We start from the raw sequence: 15593 nt of genomic DNA on the forward strand, positions 1-15593 counted from the left end.
AATAAATTTCCACTCAAATCAATCTAAAGGAAAATAAAATAACCAAAATAAAATATCCATTCAAGCAAATATCCCTGTCTCTGAATAATCCATATTCCATAGACATGCTTAGAAAACAGAGTGCTAGCCTCTAAATCAAGATAGAAAACACTATGTCTTGTAAGTAGGGAGGATAAACAATGGGCTTTCATTGATTCAATAACCTTTTTTTTTGCATTCCCCTTTAATTTAGGCACAGCTTCCCAATCAACACTCTTTCCACCTTTTCTCAAATGTGGCTGGATTCCTGACCCACCAATATCACTATTGCCTTGTTAAAGAAATGTCAATCATTTTCACCAGTGTCCACCCCAAATAAAAGTTGAGTTACAATTTCAACCAAACATTGATTTCCTATAACATTACTATTTATAAGACGGATGTACGTCTCAGGTTACACTCTTGGCTCCCTTGTTCTTGATGGAAATTGGCAAGTCATTCTCCCTTTCCAAACTCCAGGCTCCTTGGGGGCTTGTGCTATATTTAGGTGAGCAATTTTCTTTTTCAAGGATTAAAAACATCTCCTTCCACTTTTCTCTGACGGTCATTTCCACTTCCTTCCCACAAAAACTGGGACAGGACAGGCAGGGGAGATAGAGGGATGGCTGGCTGACCATGAACTGCCAGCCCAAGTGAGCACTAGAAAGCACTGGGGAGATTATGGGGTAGAGGAGGCTGAGAGCAAGGATCCTGCTGTGCTGGGCCTGGGGCAGGACCCTGACCCTGCTGCTTCCTATTTGTGTGACCGCCTTACAATCTCCCCGTGAGAAACAGGGTTAGCTTCTTCAAGACTGAGGATCTGGGCCAGGTGTTTTCTCTTCTTGCTCTCACTATCAGCATAGCAGTTCTCCCTGTCCTGGGATCCTAACAAAGCACTCAGGAGCATAAAAGCGGTAGGCATTGAAACAGGAATGCCGATTTGACAGGTCCCTAAAGACACAATTCAAGTCAAAAGAGGGGGAGCTCAACATGACCTTCCCTTTGTCTGCCTTTTAATGTGACTTCCTGCAGCTGTTTTTGGACTTGTGGGTTTCTAAGGTATGTGGCACAGGGGAAAGGTGAGAAGGGAGGGGACAAAGCTGTGGTCACTCTACGGCTGCACTGAGCTGGCTTTTTGTCCAGGACACTACACCCTGTGAAGCAAACCAAAAACGGGGCTCGGCTCCAAAGCCTGTGGAGAACACCCCTGTAAAGTGCTGAGGGAACTTTGTAGGGACCCCAGACAAAGGGGGGAGGGGCTTACGGGGGTGACTGATAAACAGCCAGGTAGACATTTGGCCAGAGAAAGGAGAAAACAAATAAAATTCCATAGGACCCTGGGAGAAGCACCGGTGCCAAGAACATAAATTTTATATATACTCTTGATAAAATTTCAATTTTATCCTCATAGTCAGGGGAAAAAAAACAGGTACCCAGTGATAAGAAAATTATCTACCAAAGAATGAAATTTCTGCAAGTGGCACTATATACTTTTTCAATTCCTTGTCCATCGGCTGAAAATGTTACTCTCAATGGGACTGCAAAGCAAAGCTTGGTGATTGCCGAAAAGTGGAGGAAGAGTTCCTATGAATTCAGGTTTAGATGCCCACCTTCCAATAATTATTGGCAAATGTACACAGTGGTATCTTCTAAATAAATCTTATGATAAATCTTACACAAAATATTAATTAAAAACTGGGAAAGAATATGACCATGAGAAGCATGTGGTTTTATGTTAAGCATATTAGAATCTCAAATTTTAAAAGAGAATCATGTCTGCCAGAAACCAAAAAGTTAAATGGAATCAAGACATTGTAATATAATAAGGAAAACAACAACCGGAGACTAATTATCCCAGTGATTGGATTTAACCTCTTTGAATGTACCATGGACTGACTCACACATATCAGGGAAGTCGAAATTGTTGTTGTACTTAATGAAAGTAGGAAGGAAAGTCAGTGCCTCATGATTTTAAATTAAGCAGTAGTTTTTGTTGTCTTCACAATAGTACCTTAGAGCCCACAAAGATGTACAATATACAAATGACAGACCTATCTCTCTGAGAAAGTGGCACCTGAGGCAGAACCTCAAACAGAACATTCTGGATAAAGAGACTCCAGGAATAATGCAAAATGACTCACTGTGGAAGTTACTAATAAGAAACTCAAAAGTCCTTTACAGGAGCATTGGCTTCATGTGAGAAAACAAAATTCAGAAGGTAGCATTCTCCAAGTCATCCTAGACAGTTCTTCTGTACTCATGAGAACTGAAACTCATCAATAAATGCCAGGAGAAAGTGTTTTTGTAAAAAGCCAATGGAGGGGTTGGAGATGTACAAGGTCCTGGGTTCTATTCCCTGGACTGGGGGAAAAAAAGGCAGAAAATACTATGATGACTTTTTAAATTGAGGATGATAATGATAATATTGTTAAGAATGGGCTCTAAGAGATGAAAACAATCATTTAAAAAATTTTTTTTTGGTAAAGTCTGGATGAAATTTTGCCAAGAGGGGAAAAAAAATCTTAACTTCTCCCTCATGGCAGCCTCATAAAACTGTAGCTAAAGAATTCATCACCCCGTGTCAGATCTAATCTGAGCAAAATCAATGTCCTGTCAAACTGATTGACATCACACCCTTAAGTACATGAGAACAATTTGAACCACACCTGGGAGAGGGAGAGAGAGAGTGGTGGGGGAGAGACTGAGACTTCTTTAATAAAACAAAGACAAATGAGGTCTGGGATTAAATTGTGTAGACCCAAAGATATTAAAAGCTACTCATATGATAATCTCAGAAGTATGGGGTTCAGTCTTCTTGAATAGCTTTACTTATCAAAAAAAAAAAAACCTCTCACCATAAAACTACATAACATTTAATATTTTTCTTAAAAGAAATATAAATGATCAATTGCGGATACTGCCCTTGATTTATTTTAGCATCACCAGGAGCAGAACTTTGGGAAGGCACTATGTTTTCCAACGACACAGATAAAAATCAGTAACAGCAGATCACTTCACCTGCTTTTGTAACAAATAACTAGATGTCTCAATTTGCCTCAATTTGAAATGATAGATTGTCGTCCCCGAAACACAGAGTCCCTGAATGCGACTAGATTTGTAATCTGTCAGTCAAGGGCAACCTTTTTTTACTCCCCAGTTGTATTCGAGGGAACAACCTGCATGGCATGGCTGCTAAATAAGGAATTGTTTTCTTATATACCCCCAGAAAAAGTTATAAACAGAGCAAGAGAAAAAGAAGGAATATGAAGACATTGAAACATACTTGCAGAAAAGATGAAGTCCTAGTCACGTACATGGAATATGTCATATCATCATGAGAACCGAAAACACGGGTGACCAAGTCTTTTCTAACTTGGAGGATTAATTTGAAAGAAATCAGTGTCACCATAATAGTTTAAAGCGGCAATGAAGTAGAACATTTGTCCTACGACACAGAAAAGACTTTGTAAGCTTTCCCAAGATGGCTCTGCTGTACATAACTGAACAGGGTAAAGAAAATGAGCAGTAGCTCTTTTGCCCTAGGGCAATGTGGCATGTTGGAGGGGACATAAGGCAGGCTTGCCACCGTTCACAAACCTGATTTACAATCATAGAAAGGTACATTCGCTTCTTGGAGCCCTAAAAAACTGCACCATCCAAAAATATTTAACCTTATTGCTATCACTATTAACATTGCTTTTAAAAATCAGATTGCATTTGATTACTTCTCTGAGGCTCTGATGAGAAAATTCGGTGCTGAAACTCAGTAATAATTGCTTTTGGTCTTTGTGCTTTTGAATCCAAAAATATTTATGAAACCAATAGAACAAAGAAATGAAGTAGACTGTTTATAAACAGGAAAGAGAAGGAAGATCTAAATCTTACGTAGAATGTGTCACAAGTACCAGGTAAGATGTGTTATCACAACAGCAAACTCTAAAATAAAGGAGTCCATGTCACTGGCAGCTAAGACGAGTCTGTCTTCTTAGAAGGGATGTGATATATCAAGTAATCTTAACTGACACAATTTTAAAAAAATGAATATCCCCATATGAAAGTAGAAGACAAGCCCCAGTGACAAAATTTGGTTTAGATTCACCCTAAAAAAGAAAAGTTGAGCTAAATCTTTCAGAATAAATTTTATAGGCAAAGCACAAATGCAAAATGGCTTTTGGGTAAATCAGATTTTTTTTCCAAGATTCTATTGTAAAAAATCACACATTGTCAAGAAAGTTCATGCTTTTCCTAAAAATAGACAATACTATAAATGTTTAAGAGGGAATGAAAATCTCCTTCTAGGAAAAAAAAAAAAAAAAAACTTTTCATAAAACAGCATGATTCTCACAGAAAAGCACACCTTTTCTCTGAGAAAAACTAAGTGAAGCCAAACCGTTTCACCTACCATCAAACTTCTTGTGCCTCGACACAAAAGTGGTCCGCACAAAATGGCTGGTCTCTTCCACGAGGTTCTCAAATTCTAGTTTGCTCTGCTGGCTCAGCTTGTCTTCCATTTCTGTGGTGCAGCACGTGTATTCCTGAGGACAGATTCTTAAGTGTTCCCCTGCAACGAGAAGCATGAAAACATGAGTATGGAATGGCAAGGTTTTCTAGCAGATTCTGGAGATTTCGCATCTCTAACAGTTTACTGAACCCTGGGGTACCTCTCCCTTCTACTCCCCTACCCATGGGCAGGAGCTCTCTCTGGGCCTCAGCGTACCTGCAAACCCATTCCAAACACCTGAAGGACTTCAGTTGAACCTGGAGTTAGTTTCTGCACCCCACCATCATCATGTAAGCAAAGATGCCTTAAAACCCTCAAAACACCATGGCATTTTTTTTCCCACTTTTACTTGAAATGTACCAGGCAACACCAGATAACAAGACATGTCACAGTCTTAAGGGTGTTTGTCTTTGGAAACCACATCAAGGCAAAGGCACTGGGTTCCATCACATCAGTGGGTGAGAGCCTGTGGTAAGAGCTTCCTGTTATCTCTGCCAATCAGACTGTGGAAACAAATGAGCTCTTCACCAGGTGAAATCGACACGTGTTTTTAATGGCAGGTCTCCTGTAAACCGCACATTCTTTAGCTGAGATTTCTTGTCAGAGAGAAAATGTTCTCTTGGAAGGAGGAAGCCATTGAGGGGTTTAATTAGTGTTTATGTCATATGAAAATGTAGAATAAAAGGGAATAAAATATTTAGTGCAGCCAATTTATCTCTTGATCTATCAGGCCACTTCTTTTGATAATATTGCTTTCTTTGGTGCTATTTGCAAATAAAAGCCAATCCTTTACTTCATAAAATTAAAACAGTCTGTTGTTGCATGAGATGTGAGTTTCCAATTGAGGTAGCTCAGCTTATGTCAAAAATGTTTATCAAGGCCTCTGGAGTAAAGAAAAATCCCCGGTCAATGCCTTGCTAAATAAAATTTTAAAATGACCCCTGAGATTAAAGTCATTGTAGGGTGTTGAAAATCAAATGAACAATTAAAGATCACTTTCTTTAAATGGTCTTTAACAAAGATCAACAGATATTTGATGCTATGGTTAAAATTTATTTATAACACTTAACAATATGTATAAAAGAGTGCCCAGCTTGCATGAGACTGTATGTTCAATTCCTAGTATGGTTAAAAGAAAAAAAGAATGTCTTATAGCTTTCTGAGAATACAAGGTGTCTCATGGTTCTTCACATAGTTTGGTACTAAATGCCAGCTTTAAAAACCTGAAGATAAAACATGTTCTTTGTTAAAGATTGTTTAAAGAAAAATGAACTTTATTAAAGATCTATTAATTCCTAGGTCCTTGATCCACTTTGAGTTGAGTTTTGTGCATGGTGAGAGATACAGGTTTAAATTTATTTTCTTGTATATGGATTTCCAGTTTTCCCAGCACCGTTTGTTGAACAGGCTATCTTTTCTCCAATGTATGATTTTGGCATATTTTCTAATATAAGATAACTGTAATTATCTGTAAGTTAGTCTCTGTGTCCTCTATTCTGTACCATTGGTCTACCAGTCTATTTTGGTGCCAATACCATGCTGTTTTGTTAATGCAAAAGTAGGCCCAAATAGCCATCATATTGGATTAGGCCCCTACTCGCTTAATAAGACTCCTATAGTGCAAGAATTAAAATCAAGAATCAATAAATGGGGTGGATTCAACTAATAAGTTTCATTTCAGCAAAAGAAACAATCAGTGAGGTAAATAGAGAGACAGCTTGGGAGCAAATTTTTACCACTTGCACATCAGATAGAGCTCTAATCTTTAGGGTATATAAAGAACTCAAAAAGCTAAACACCAAAAAACCAAATAACCCAGTCAATAACTGGGCCAAGGAATTGAACAGACAATTCACAGATGATATACACTCAATCAACAAATATATATAAAAAAAGTTCAATGTCTCTATCAATTAGAGAAATGCAAATCAAAACTACTCTAAGATCTCATTGCACTCCAGTCAGAATGGCAGTCATCAAGAATACTGCAACAATAAGTGTTGGTGAGGATGTGGGGGAAAAGCCACACGTATACATTGCTGCTGGAACTGCAAAATGGTGCAGTCAATATGGAAAGCAGTATGGAAAACTGGGAATGAAACCACCTTTTGACCCAGCTATCCACTCCTGGGTCTATACCCAAAGGACTTCAAAACAGCCTACTGCAGGGACACAGCCACATCAATGTTTATTGCAGCGCAATTCTCAATAGGTAAAGGGTGGAACCAACCTAGATGTCCTTCAGTAGATGAATGGATAAAGAAAATGTGGTATATATACATAGTGGAATATCACTCAGCAATAAGAGAATAAAATCATGGCTTTTTCAGGTAAATGGATGGAGTTAGAGAAGATAATGCTAAGTGAAGTTAGCCAATCCCAAAAAACCAAATGCTGAATGTTTTCTCTGAGATAAGGAGGCTGATTCATAGTGGGGTAGGGAGGAGGAGCATGGCAGGATTAGAAGAACTCTAGATAGGGCAGGGGGTTGGGAGGATAAGGGAGGAGGAATGGGGATAAAAATTCTTTCTAAGAATCTCTGACTGAGACATCCATTGTTCCCTAGGTTGGATTGTGGCTCCTCCTAGGAGTGATAGCCAAATTTGTTTAGCATTGTTATGCTCCTGTCTTGTTTGACTTGAAGATTTTCACAATACCAAAATTAAGAGGATAGAACAATGTGAATTGTGAAATTCTTCCCCCCGCCAAAATTTTGATACTTATGTCCCACTGAGAAGCCTGGCTTGAGAGCTAAAGACACCAGGCAGGAGTGACTTTTTCAAAACCAAATGGTCTATGCATCACTAATTTACTTTTCCTAACTATTAAGCCTAATTGATAAGGATAAAACAAAACCCATGCACAAAATCTCTCAGTGTTCTAATGATTTTGTCATTCATAAATTCCTAAAAAAGAATATTATAATAAAGATGCGATCATGATCTGATTTTTTTTTCATCTCCGAGTACTTTGGAAATAGGATATCCAGCAGAAGGACCCTTCATGGGGAAGACAGCTGATAAGGGCAGTGCATGATATGAGAATATTTTCCAAAGCAAACATACTTTCTTCAGTGGAACACCCAATACTGGATTTGTGTACATCACTTGGATAGCAGGTGATTTTCTCATTCTTTCAACACTACTTTGGTTAGTGTTTTTTTTTTTTTTTTCCCATGAACCTCAGTTAATTCCTTCTTTTTCTTCTTAACACTGTAGAGGAAGCCCTCCTTATTTCTTTGCCTGGTTATATGAATAATTCAAGAATTTCAGGAAGCAAAAACTGATTTTAACTTAGCATCATTTATGACCTGGGGCACATGATCACTATGTCAATCAGTGTTCTCAGATGAAATCATTCCCCAATCCCTGCAATTCCTCTCTCTATGCTCGTCTATCTCCATCTCTAGTTTTCTTTCTATCAGGGTCCCAATAAAAAGAAAAAGAAATGAGAGCATTTTCATTTCTGCAAACAAGAAATTATTGCATTGAGATAGTAAGGCAGCCACTTAATACTCTTTCATGAACCAATACCTTTACACACACACACACACAGCCCATGAAATAATTTTGGTATAAATATGTCCCACTAGGAATAAGCATCTTACTTCTACTTGACATAAAATACTGGTATTCTTATGGTGATAAGAGATTATAATGGCTCTTATCAGACATAATCTCATAAATGTAAATCCATGGGGTTTCTTCCACAAATATCCCAAACAGAACTGCTCCCTCGGGGCAATAAAAAAAAAATCATTTTATTTTGCTCAGTTTTTCTGCAAAAGCTCTAGCTCCACTGTAATAATTTAGAAGCAGAACACAGTGCTGATACGCTAGATATTGAGAAATGGACATTTTATGAGTGTATAATAGAGTAGGCAATGGAGGAAGGGGATTTAGAAAATGGTTAAAAAAGGTCAGAGAATGGAGCATGCTGCAAAGTTGTTGATACTAAAGATCCACTGAATGTGGCCAGATATTTGAGATTGTCGACTGACCTCTAATAGCTATGTAATTAGGCTTTGAGCTATTATCTGCCAAACACATAGGCCTAATCTAGAGGGTAGAATGACATGGATTTGAGCATGTTTTCCCCTTCCTAGACACTAACTACTTAGAAGAAAAACTTAAAACATCTGTATACCAGGATTACTCTGTCAGCTTAAGAATGAATCAGGTTCAGAGCTGCTCTAAATTTTTTTTCATCTAAATCCAAGTCCATGTCCATAAAGGCTGGTTATTCTTTAACCTGCAAGTAGCTCTTTGTCCAGAAAGTACAGAACATCTATCATTCAGCAAGTAGCTATCACTTAACAAATCTATAATCTTGCTTCCCCTTTCATTCATTATTAAATCGTTCCTCACTTTTGAAGATTTCTTTATACTTTACTTTTTATTATATTATTTGAGTATTTTAATGCCACAATAGTCCTATTTCCAAATATTGAAGTTCTTTATTTTAATATTTCTAGTATGACAAGTGACATCCATATTAAGTCCACTAATGAGAGCTAAAATCAGACGTTCTGTGATTTGCCCTTTCTATTTCAAGCTATGTGATGTTAAGAGTGAGTTGGTTAATATCTCAATTGCTCTCCTGTAAAAATGAAATTAATGATATCAGATTATGGGATAAATCAGGGAAAAGGTTTAGCCTAGTGCCTAGAAAATATTAACTATAGCAGATATTCTAATTATCAACTATAGCAGATATTCTAATTCTAATTCTATTGTCAAATATGAGGTTAGAAACCAAAATGCAAAACAGATTGAAGTATTGACTAAAAATTGTTCATTTATAATGATGTCAAATGTTACACTTTACCATTAGAAAATTCTAATAGTAAGCAATTGAACCAAATTCCACTTTTAAAAACACAAAAAATGAATAGATAAGAAGTATCAATTTCTTCAGGAAAATATGTGTCTCCTCTAATATCTCATTAATACTAAAATTAATAAGTATTTGATGCCAACAAAGAGTAATTCTTGGCACACGTATGTTCCCTTAATTCTTTTCAAAAAATTTTAGTGAACAAATAAATATGTGTGGTTTGTGCAAGAGAGTTTTCAGTATCCTCAAAATTTTGCCATCTATAAATGCTAAATTCACAAGCACTGTCCATCTATTGAAAGGTCTATGGTCTCTCCATGTAATGACAAAGGGGCATCAAGGCTTAGCAGGATCACGAAATCAACAGTCACATTGCATGTCTTTATGTCTCCAAGCTCTGCAACAGCAAACTTGTGAAAACTTCCTGGGAGGGAAAGATGGACAGATGTTGGGGGAAATGGAAGCATCTTCAGCAATTTCACACTGAAAAGTCTGAATTGGCTTCATTCAATATTATTAGTCCTTCAACAATCACCTGTCTCTGACTTGGAACATTTTGGATACATTTGGGGGTGCAAGGGGTGCTGCTAAGGTATCAAAGTGCAGCTCCTCCTTTTTGCTAATTGGAGGCTGTTCCAATTCTCCCAAACACCCTAATGATTCTGAATGCTTGGAGAATTAGTAAGACTCATTTTGGGGTCTGCAAAGCATGGCCTCTGGGCCAAATCCCATTCACTCCCTGCTTCTGTGGAACTTGTGAGCAGTGGTTAGAAAACAAAAATCAAAGAATAATATTCTGCACCAGAAAAAAGTTCAAATTCAAGCGTCCATAAATAAAGTTTCATCATGACTGTCACACTCCTTCTCTTGTATGCTTTCTTTGACTGCATTAGTATCAGAGCAGAACAAACATGGTTACAACAGAGGCCACATGCCTGCCAACCATATTTAACTTCTGCAATCACACTTGGAGCCACTTCACCACGTGAAGAAACTGGCTCTTCCCCTTCCTGTTCCAATTTCTCTAAATAGGAAGAATATGAAATTTTCTCAGCTTGAATACTTCCCCAAACTAAAAAGTATTAGCTATAATAATGAGATGATTTCAAAGTTGAAACTTATGAAGGAGGAAGAAGTACTGCCATTTGGGGTTTCCCAATCACTCACATTCCTTTCTCTTGCCTTAGGTTCTCTTTTTTTTTTTTTTTTTTTTTTTTTTGAAGTACCAGGGATTGAACCCAGCGGTGTTTAACCACTGAGCCACATCCCAGCTCTCCTTTTAAAATTTTTCATTTTGAGACAGGGTCTCTCTAAGTTGCCTAGGGCTTTGCCAAATTGCTGAAGCTGACTTTGAACTTGTGATCCTCCTGCCTTAACCTCCTGAGCTGCTGGCCTTACAGGCATGCACCATTGCACCCAGTGCCTTGGTTCTTTATAATAAATCAAATAAATAATTAACTGTAACATTTAGCTCAACTGAGGAGGAGGCAGGCATGTCAAAGACCACTAACAACATGGAAGATCAGGATAAAAGAGACCCTGAATGCAGGAAGTGTGGAATTGACAAATGATGCTCACTGTATCTTTATTCATCAAACAGTGATTGACAGCTTCTAGGTGCAAATCATTATGACAAGCTCAAACCCAGCAAGACCAGACAGGGGGTTATGTGAAGTGGATTATGCAGGTTGACATTTCTTAGGGCACCTGAAGTTAATACCAGTGAATTCCCTGTGTCCTGGCATTTTTAAAGGGCTCTCCTCCAGCTTTAAGGTAAATAAGGGAAATGTAGGTGTAGAAGAAGGGGGTTCCACCAGGAAGTTACAGAGTGAGCTCAGAGACTATAAATTATCTTCTGTTTCCCAAGAAAGAAGAGATAGGGCTGTTTCTCCATGTGCCCCCTTCAATTATGTGTCACTCTTCACCGCATCATGTCCTAAATGCCTGCCCAGATGTTCATTTTCACTCCAAGATGCTGTGGTGACAGCAGAAATGTGATCCCTCCAGATCCCACTCCCTCTAGAGATGGCTCTGGGTCTGAGAGCAGCCAGGAATAGCCTTGGTGACTGGCACGGTAGTCGCAAGCAGCAGACAGGAGAACCTCATTAACCAGCCCGGGCAGGTCTGCTTCCACAACCTCTCTGCCCTCGGAGGTGACACCCGCGATCTCAGAATGAGCACTCCACACAAATGCACAAACAAGCAGAAACCAAAGTGCCCCAAATGAGTGACACTACACAGACCACCAGTAAACCAAACTCTTGATTTCTACAGAGCTTTGGAGTATGGAGAGAAATGACTAGCCTTGCCCTTCCCCAGAGGTGGAAAGGAAATAAATCACTAAAAAGTGAAAAGAAGATGGCAAGATTTAACAGAGAGCTTCAATTCCTAACCCTCCAAATTCCATCGGATCAAAGTGCACTCTTGGTTTTTAGATTTCTTCAGACTGTGCAGTCTGTGTCAAAGTGTTCTGTGTTTGAACTACTGAAATCCACATAGTTGATGTGCATATCTGCTACCAGCCTCAGAGTTTCCCCATCATTTGATATAATTCCTCAAACAACTAGTCAGTTTCTTTATGTGGTGCTAAAAAATCTGACTGGAGCAAACCATGTAAGGAAACAGGTGAGGAGAAGCAAAATATTCTAGAATAATTTAACGTTTAGTTAGCATTTCTGATAGCTGTGACAATTTAAATTGAAGCTAATAGATCTAGATAGTCTTTAGTCTTATAAGGCTCCTATACAAGCTGATCAGAAGTGAATGAACACACACAAATAGGATTTTTAAAGGTAGATTCCAGTTCATTTCTATTGAGTTCAAATTTCACAACCTTCCAAGTACTTTTTCAACATTTTTGAGCATTAAGAGTTTTTATAAATGATCCTGTAGTATTTGTAAGGGCCACCCTTGTTTAGTGAAGTCGGTCAGTGTTATAATGAGAAATGTCCAAACTTTCACACAAATCTGAGAAGATTCAATTAACATTCTATTTCACTGAGTCTTATCATTCGAACTATCTACGTTAGCATCATTCTTCGATTCTGACCATTTCCTGAGAAAGACTTTAAATGTGAATTCTTGTATTTCTAAATTTTTTTCCCTGAATTTTACAAAAATAACTATTTTTAACAATTAACCCAAAAGTTAATTGTTAAAATCAGTCCCCACCATTCTGGGAGAATTTTGAATAAGCCACTCTGGATGATATAGATATAGTGTTTCTGGTCCTCATCAGTTGGTGACCTTTAATATTTCAGAGCAGCTGACCATTTGGGGGTGAAGATAAATCCAGAAAAAGGTGTGATCAGAATGAGCAAAGGAGAAGGCAGACGAGGGCAGATACGGGCCAGGCAGGAGTCAGAAAAGCCTTCCTTTCATTTCATGCCATCTGACCTTGGCTCTGACATGTTGTGAGATTCTTTAACTTATAAATTATTCAATCAGTTAAATAGAGGGTTTTTTCCATGTCATAAAAACATATAACTTATTAATTTATATAATTAAAACTTTGAGACTTTTGAAAGCACTACTTTAAAAGGAATTTGCCTGTATAGCTACAACCTCTTTGACAGACAGACACACATCCATTCACACAACCCAAATTGTTTTCCAGACTTAACTAAAAAATATGAATAGAAGGAGCCGATAAGACAATTTTAATTGTTGCAACTTTTATTACTCTCTGTAGGAAAGAGCCCAGAAAAATTGGGGTTCTACATCACAGGAACAATAATAAGTCATAACAAGAATGGGATTCCATGACTCAAAGTATGCGACAAATTCTCCTTGTAATCACTCTAATCAGAGACAAGGATCACAGGGCATAGCAAAATGTGGGGTGCAATGGGACATCTTCAAGTTTCAAAGGATATTTGGCACCTGCAGGAAATTGCAAAAAATGTACGTGCTGAAGGTAGTTCATAATCCCAACATCAAATTTAGTATATTCTTTCCAATGGTTTTAGCAAAGCACTATTTTTCTTTAATTTCCATATCATAAGTAGCATATGAAAAGTGTCATGGAGCAGGGAATGAGGGTGGTAGTGTCCAGTATGATTCTAGGGTTTGTAAATAATTGTGACCAATTTTTTTAAAAAATTAAAATGTATATGTACTATTTATTTCAAATGATTACTAAGGTCTTTAGGGTATAAAATTTTAATTGTTTGACCCTAATAAATAAAATGGTTAATATTTCTTCTGACCTAGGGTGCCATAGAAAAATGTTGAATGAACAATAATAATTCTGTGCCAGTGCAGTTAGGCTATTCTACCTAGGAATTTGATCAAACCCTATGTAGGAGTTTCTGTGAATGTATTTTGTAGATATGTTTAATATCTATAATGAGTTGATTTTAAGGAAAGGCAATAATCCTCAATGATGTGCACAGGCTTCACCCAATGAGCTGAAAGACGCTACACACAAAAACTGGGCATCCTTCAGAAGAAAGTCTTCCTTAAGCTCCCATCACATGAGGCAATTCCTCAAAATAAACCTCTTCCTTCTCACTCTTTTATCTACATACATGTGTATTTATATATGTGTATACAAATGTATGCACATGAATGTAAATGTGTATATTTATATGCAACTGGTTCTGCCTCTCTGAAGAACTCTGACTGATACACACAGGATTCCATGAACATAATGTTTGGGAAACTCTGTGCTAGTTCTTCCGCCTCTCAGTATGTTTACAATGGACTCATCTGAATTACCTAGATTACTGGTTTGAACCAAAGTTTTCGATTGTTACTTGTTATTTTTATTTTTCTTTCAGTGCTAATTGACAACAGTATCTGAGATGCTATAACTGGAGTCAGTGTTGTATTATCAAATATTCAACAATAAGCTCTCTAGGCTGATTTTTTTTTGGGGGGGGGTAGTGCTTCATTTAAAAAGGATATAGGTTCCAATATAATTTCTCAATAATACCAATTTCCACAGTATAAATATTTCCGATGTGGCTGATTTTTAGCAACCAAGATGATATTACCAGATGGGAAGAGACGTACCATAAAATCCATTATGAAGCATTTCCACCATTCAGATATAACATGCCTCAAGAGTATAACAATAAAATAATAAAAAAGTGATAAGCATTTGGTACTCCTTACCTTTGTTTTATTAATTTATTTAATGGTACTTTTGCACAATTTAATTTTTAATAATGGGTTTGCTCAGTAAAAGATTCACCAAATTCCTGATAATTGAAAAGCTAGTTCTTAAAAGCCACTATGTGCCAGATTTAGCATGGAACTACATGGAGATAAAAGTAATATATATTATTTATTGGTTTCTTTCTCCTAGTTAAGTTCTGAATCCAATAGATACGCCCCTGGACCACCATATCTGCCATTTCTAAAATCCACATAGAGATCTATGGGTCAAATACCTATTTGTCTCAAAGGGAAAATTGTTTCCTCACAGTCGTTTCTGATTGCCAGCATACAGTAAAGAATTCCCTGGAGAGAGATGAGGTAGAGTGGAATAGGGTAGTTATTTAAGAAAGGGTGGAGAATGGGGACCATGCTCTAGCGTGTACAGATTGGCACCACCAGTCACAGTGGGATTATCATCATGGCAAGGTGAATCAAGGTGACCGAGCCAGGTTTTGCAATTTTCAGTCCCAGGCTGTTGTTGTTATTATTGTAAGACACAGAGCCACTGTTGAAATAAAAGCTGTTACTCTATGCTACTGTTATAAGTGATCTGAGGTTCTTTATTCCATAACCATCTGCTGCTACTGCTTCTATCATACCCCAAACCAGTAATTATGAACCCTACCTTACTCACCTTTTCAGTGCTCACTGCTTTGGCTTAGTCTTGGCTGAGGTTCTACCACAAAAATTGAATGGAATACATCTGATTCTTCTCAGTTTCATCATTCATTCATTTATTCAATTACCACTTGGTAACATACAAGTAATGAATTGGGTACTATGTTGGATGCTAAGGGTTAGGAAATTCTGTAATACAAAATATCAGAGCCCATCATGAAAAGTCCCTACAGATGAACACAAGCTCTATATGACCATCTACCTTTGGATATCCACATACATCCCAGAGATGGATGCCCCTTATAAGGGCAATGTTAATTATAGGGGATCTTTGATTAACTTTTCCTACTTGATTTCTAGTCAGGTAGTTGTAATATTTCCGATCTCTTTAAATTCCAATGCTAGGAAGGATCATCCAAGTGGAGGCTGTACCTGTTTCACTTCACCCTGCTCAACA

At 37.6% G+C, this 15593-nt stretch overlaps 1 protein-coding gene across 2 annotated transcripts in view; it reads right to left on the minus strand.

Annotated features, from left to right (window-relative positions):
- The window catches only part of Gpc6 (glypican 6), a 1039564-nt gene that overhangs the window by 772303 nt on the left and 251668 nt on the right, over positions 1-15593 (minus strand). For both annotated transcript variants that reach the window (XM_026399851.2, XM_026399859.2), the window contains exon 2: positions 4421-4579. In XM_026399851.2, coding sequence (XP_026255636.1) covers positions 4421-4579 — 159 coding nt within the window. The remainder of the gene's footprint in view (positions 1-4420; positions 4580-15593) is intronic.

The sequence above is a fragment of the Urocitellus parryii genome, chromosome 2 (assembly GCF_045843805.1).
Source record: "Urocitellus parryii isolate mUroPar1 chromosome 2, mUroPar1.hap1, whole genome shotgun sequence".
NCBI classification, from domain to species: Eukaryota; Metazoa; Chordata; class Mammalia; order Rodentia; family Sciuridae; genus Urocitellus; species Urocitellus parryii.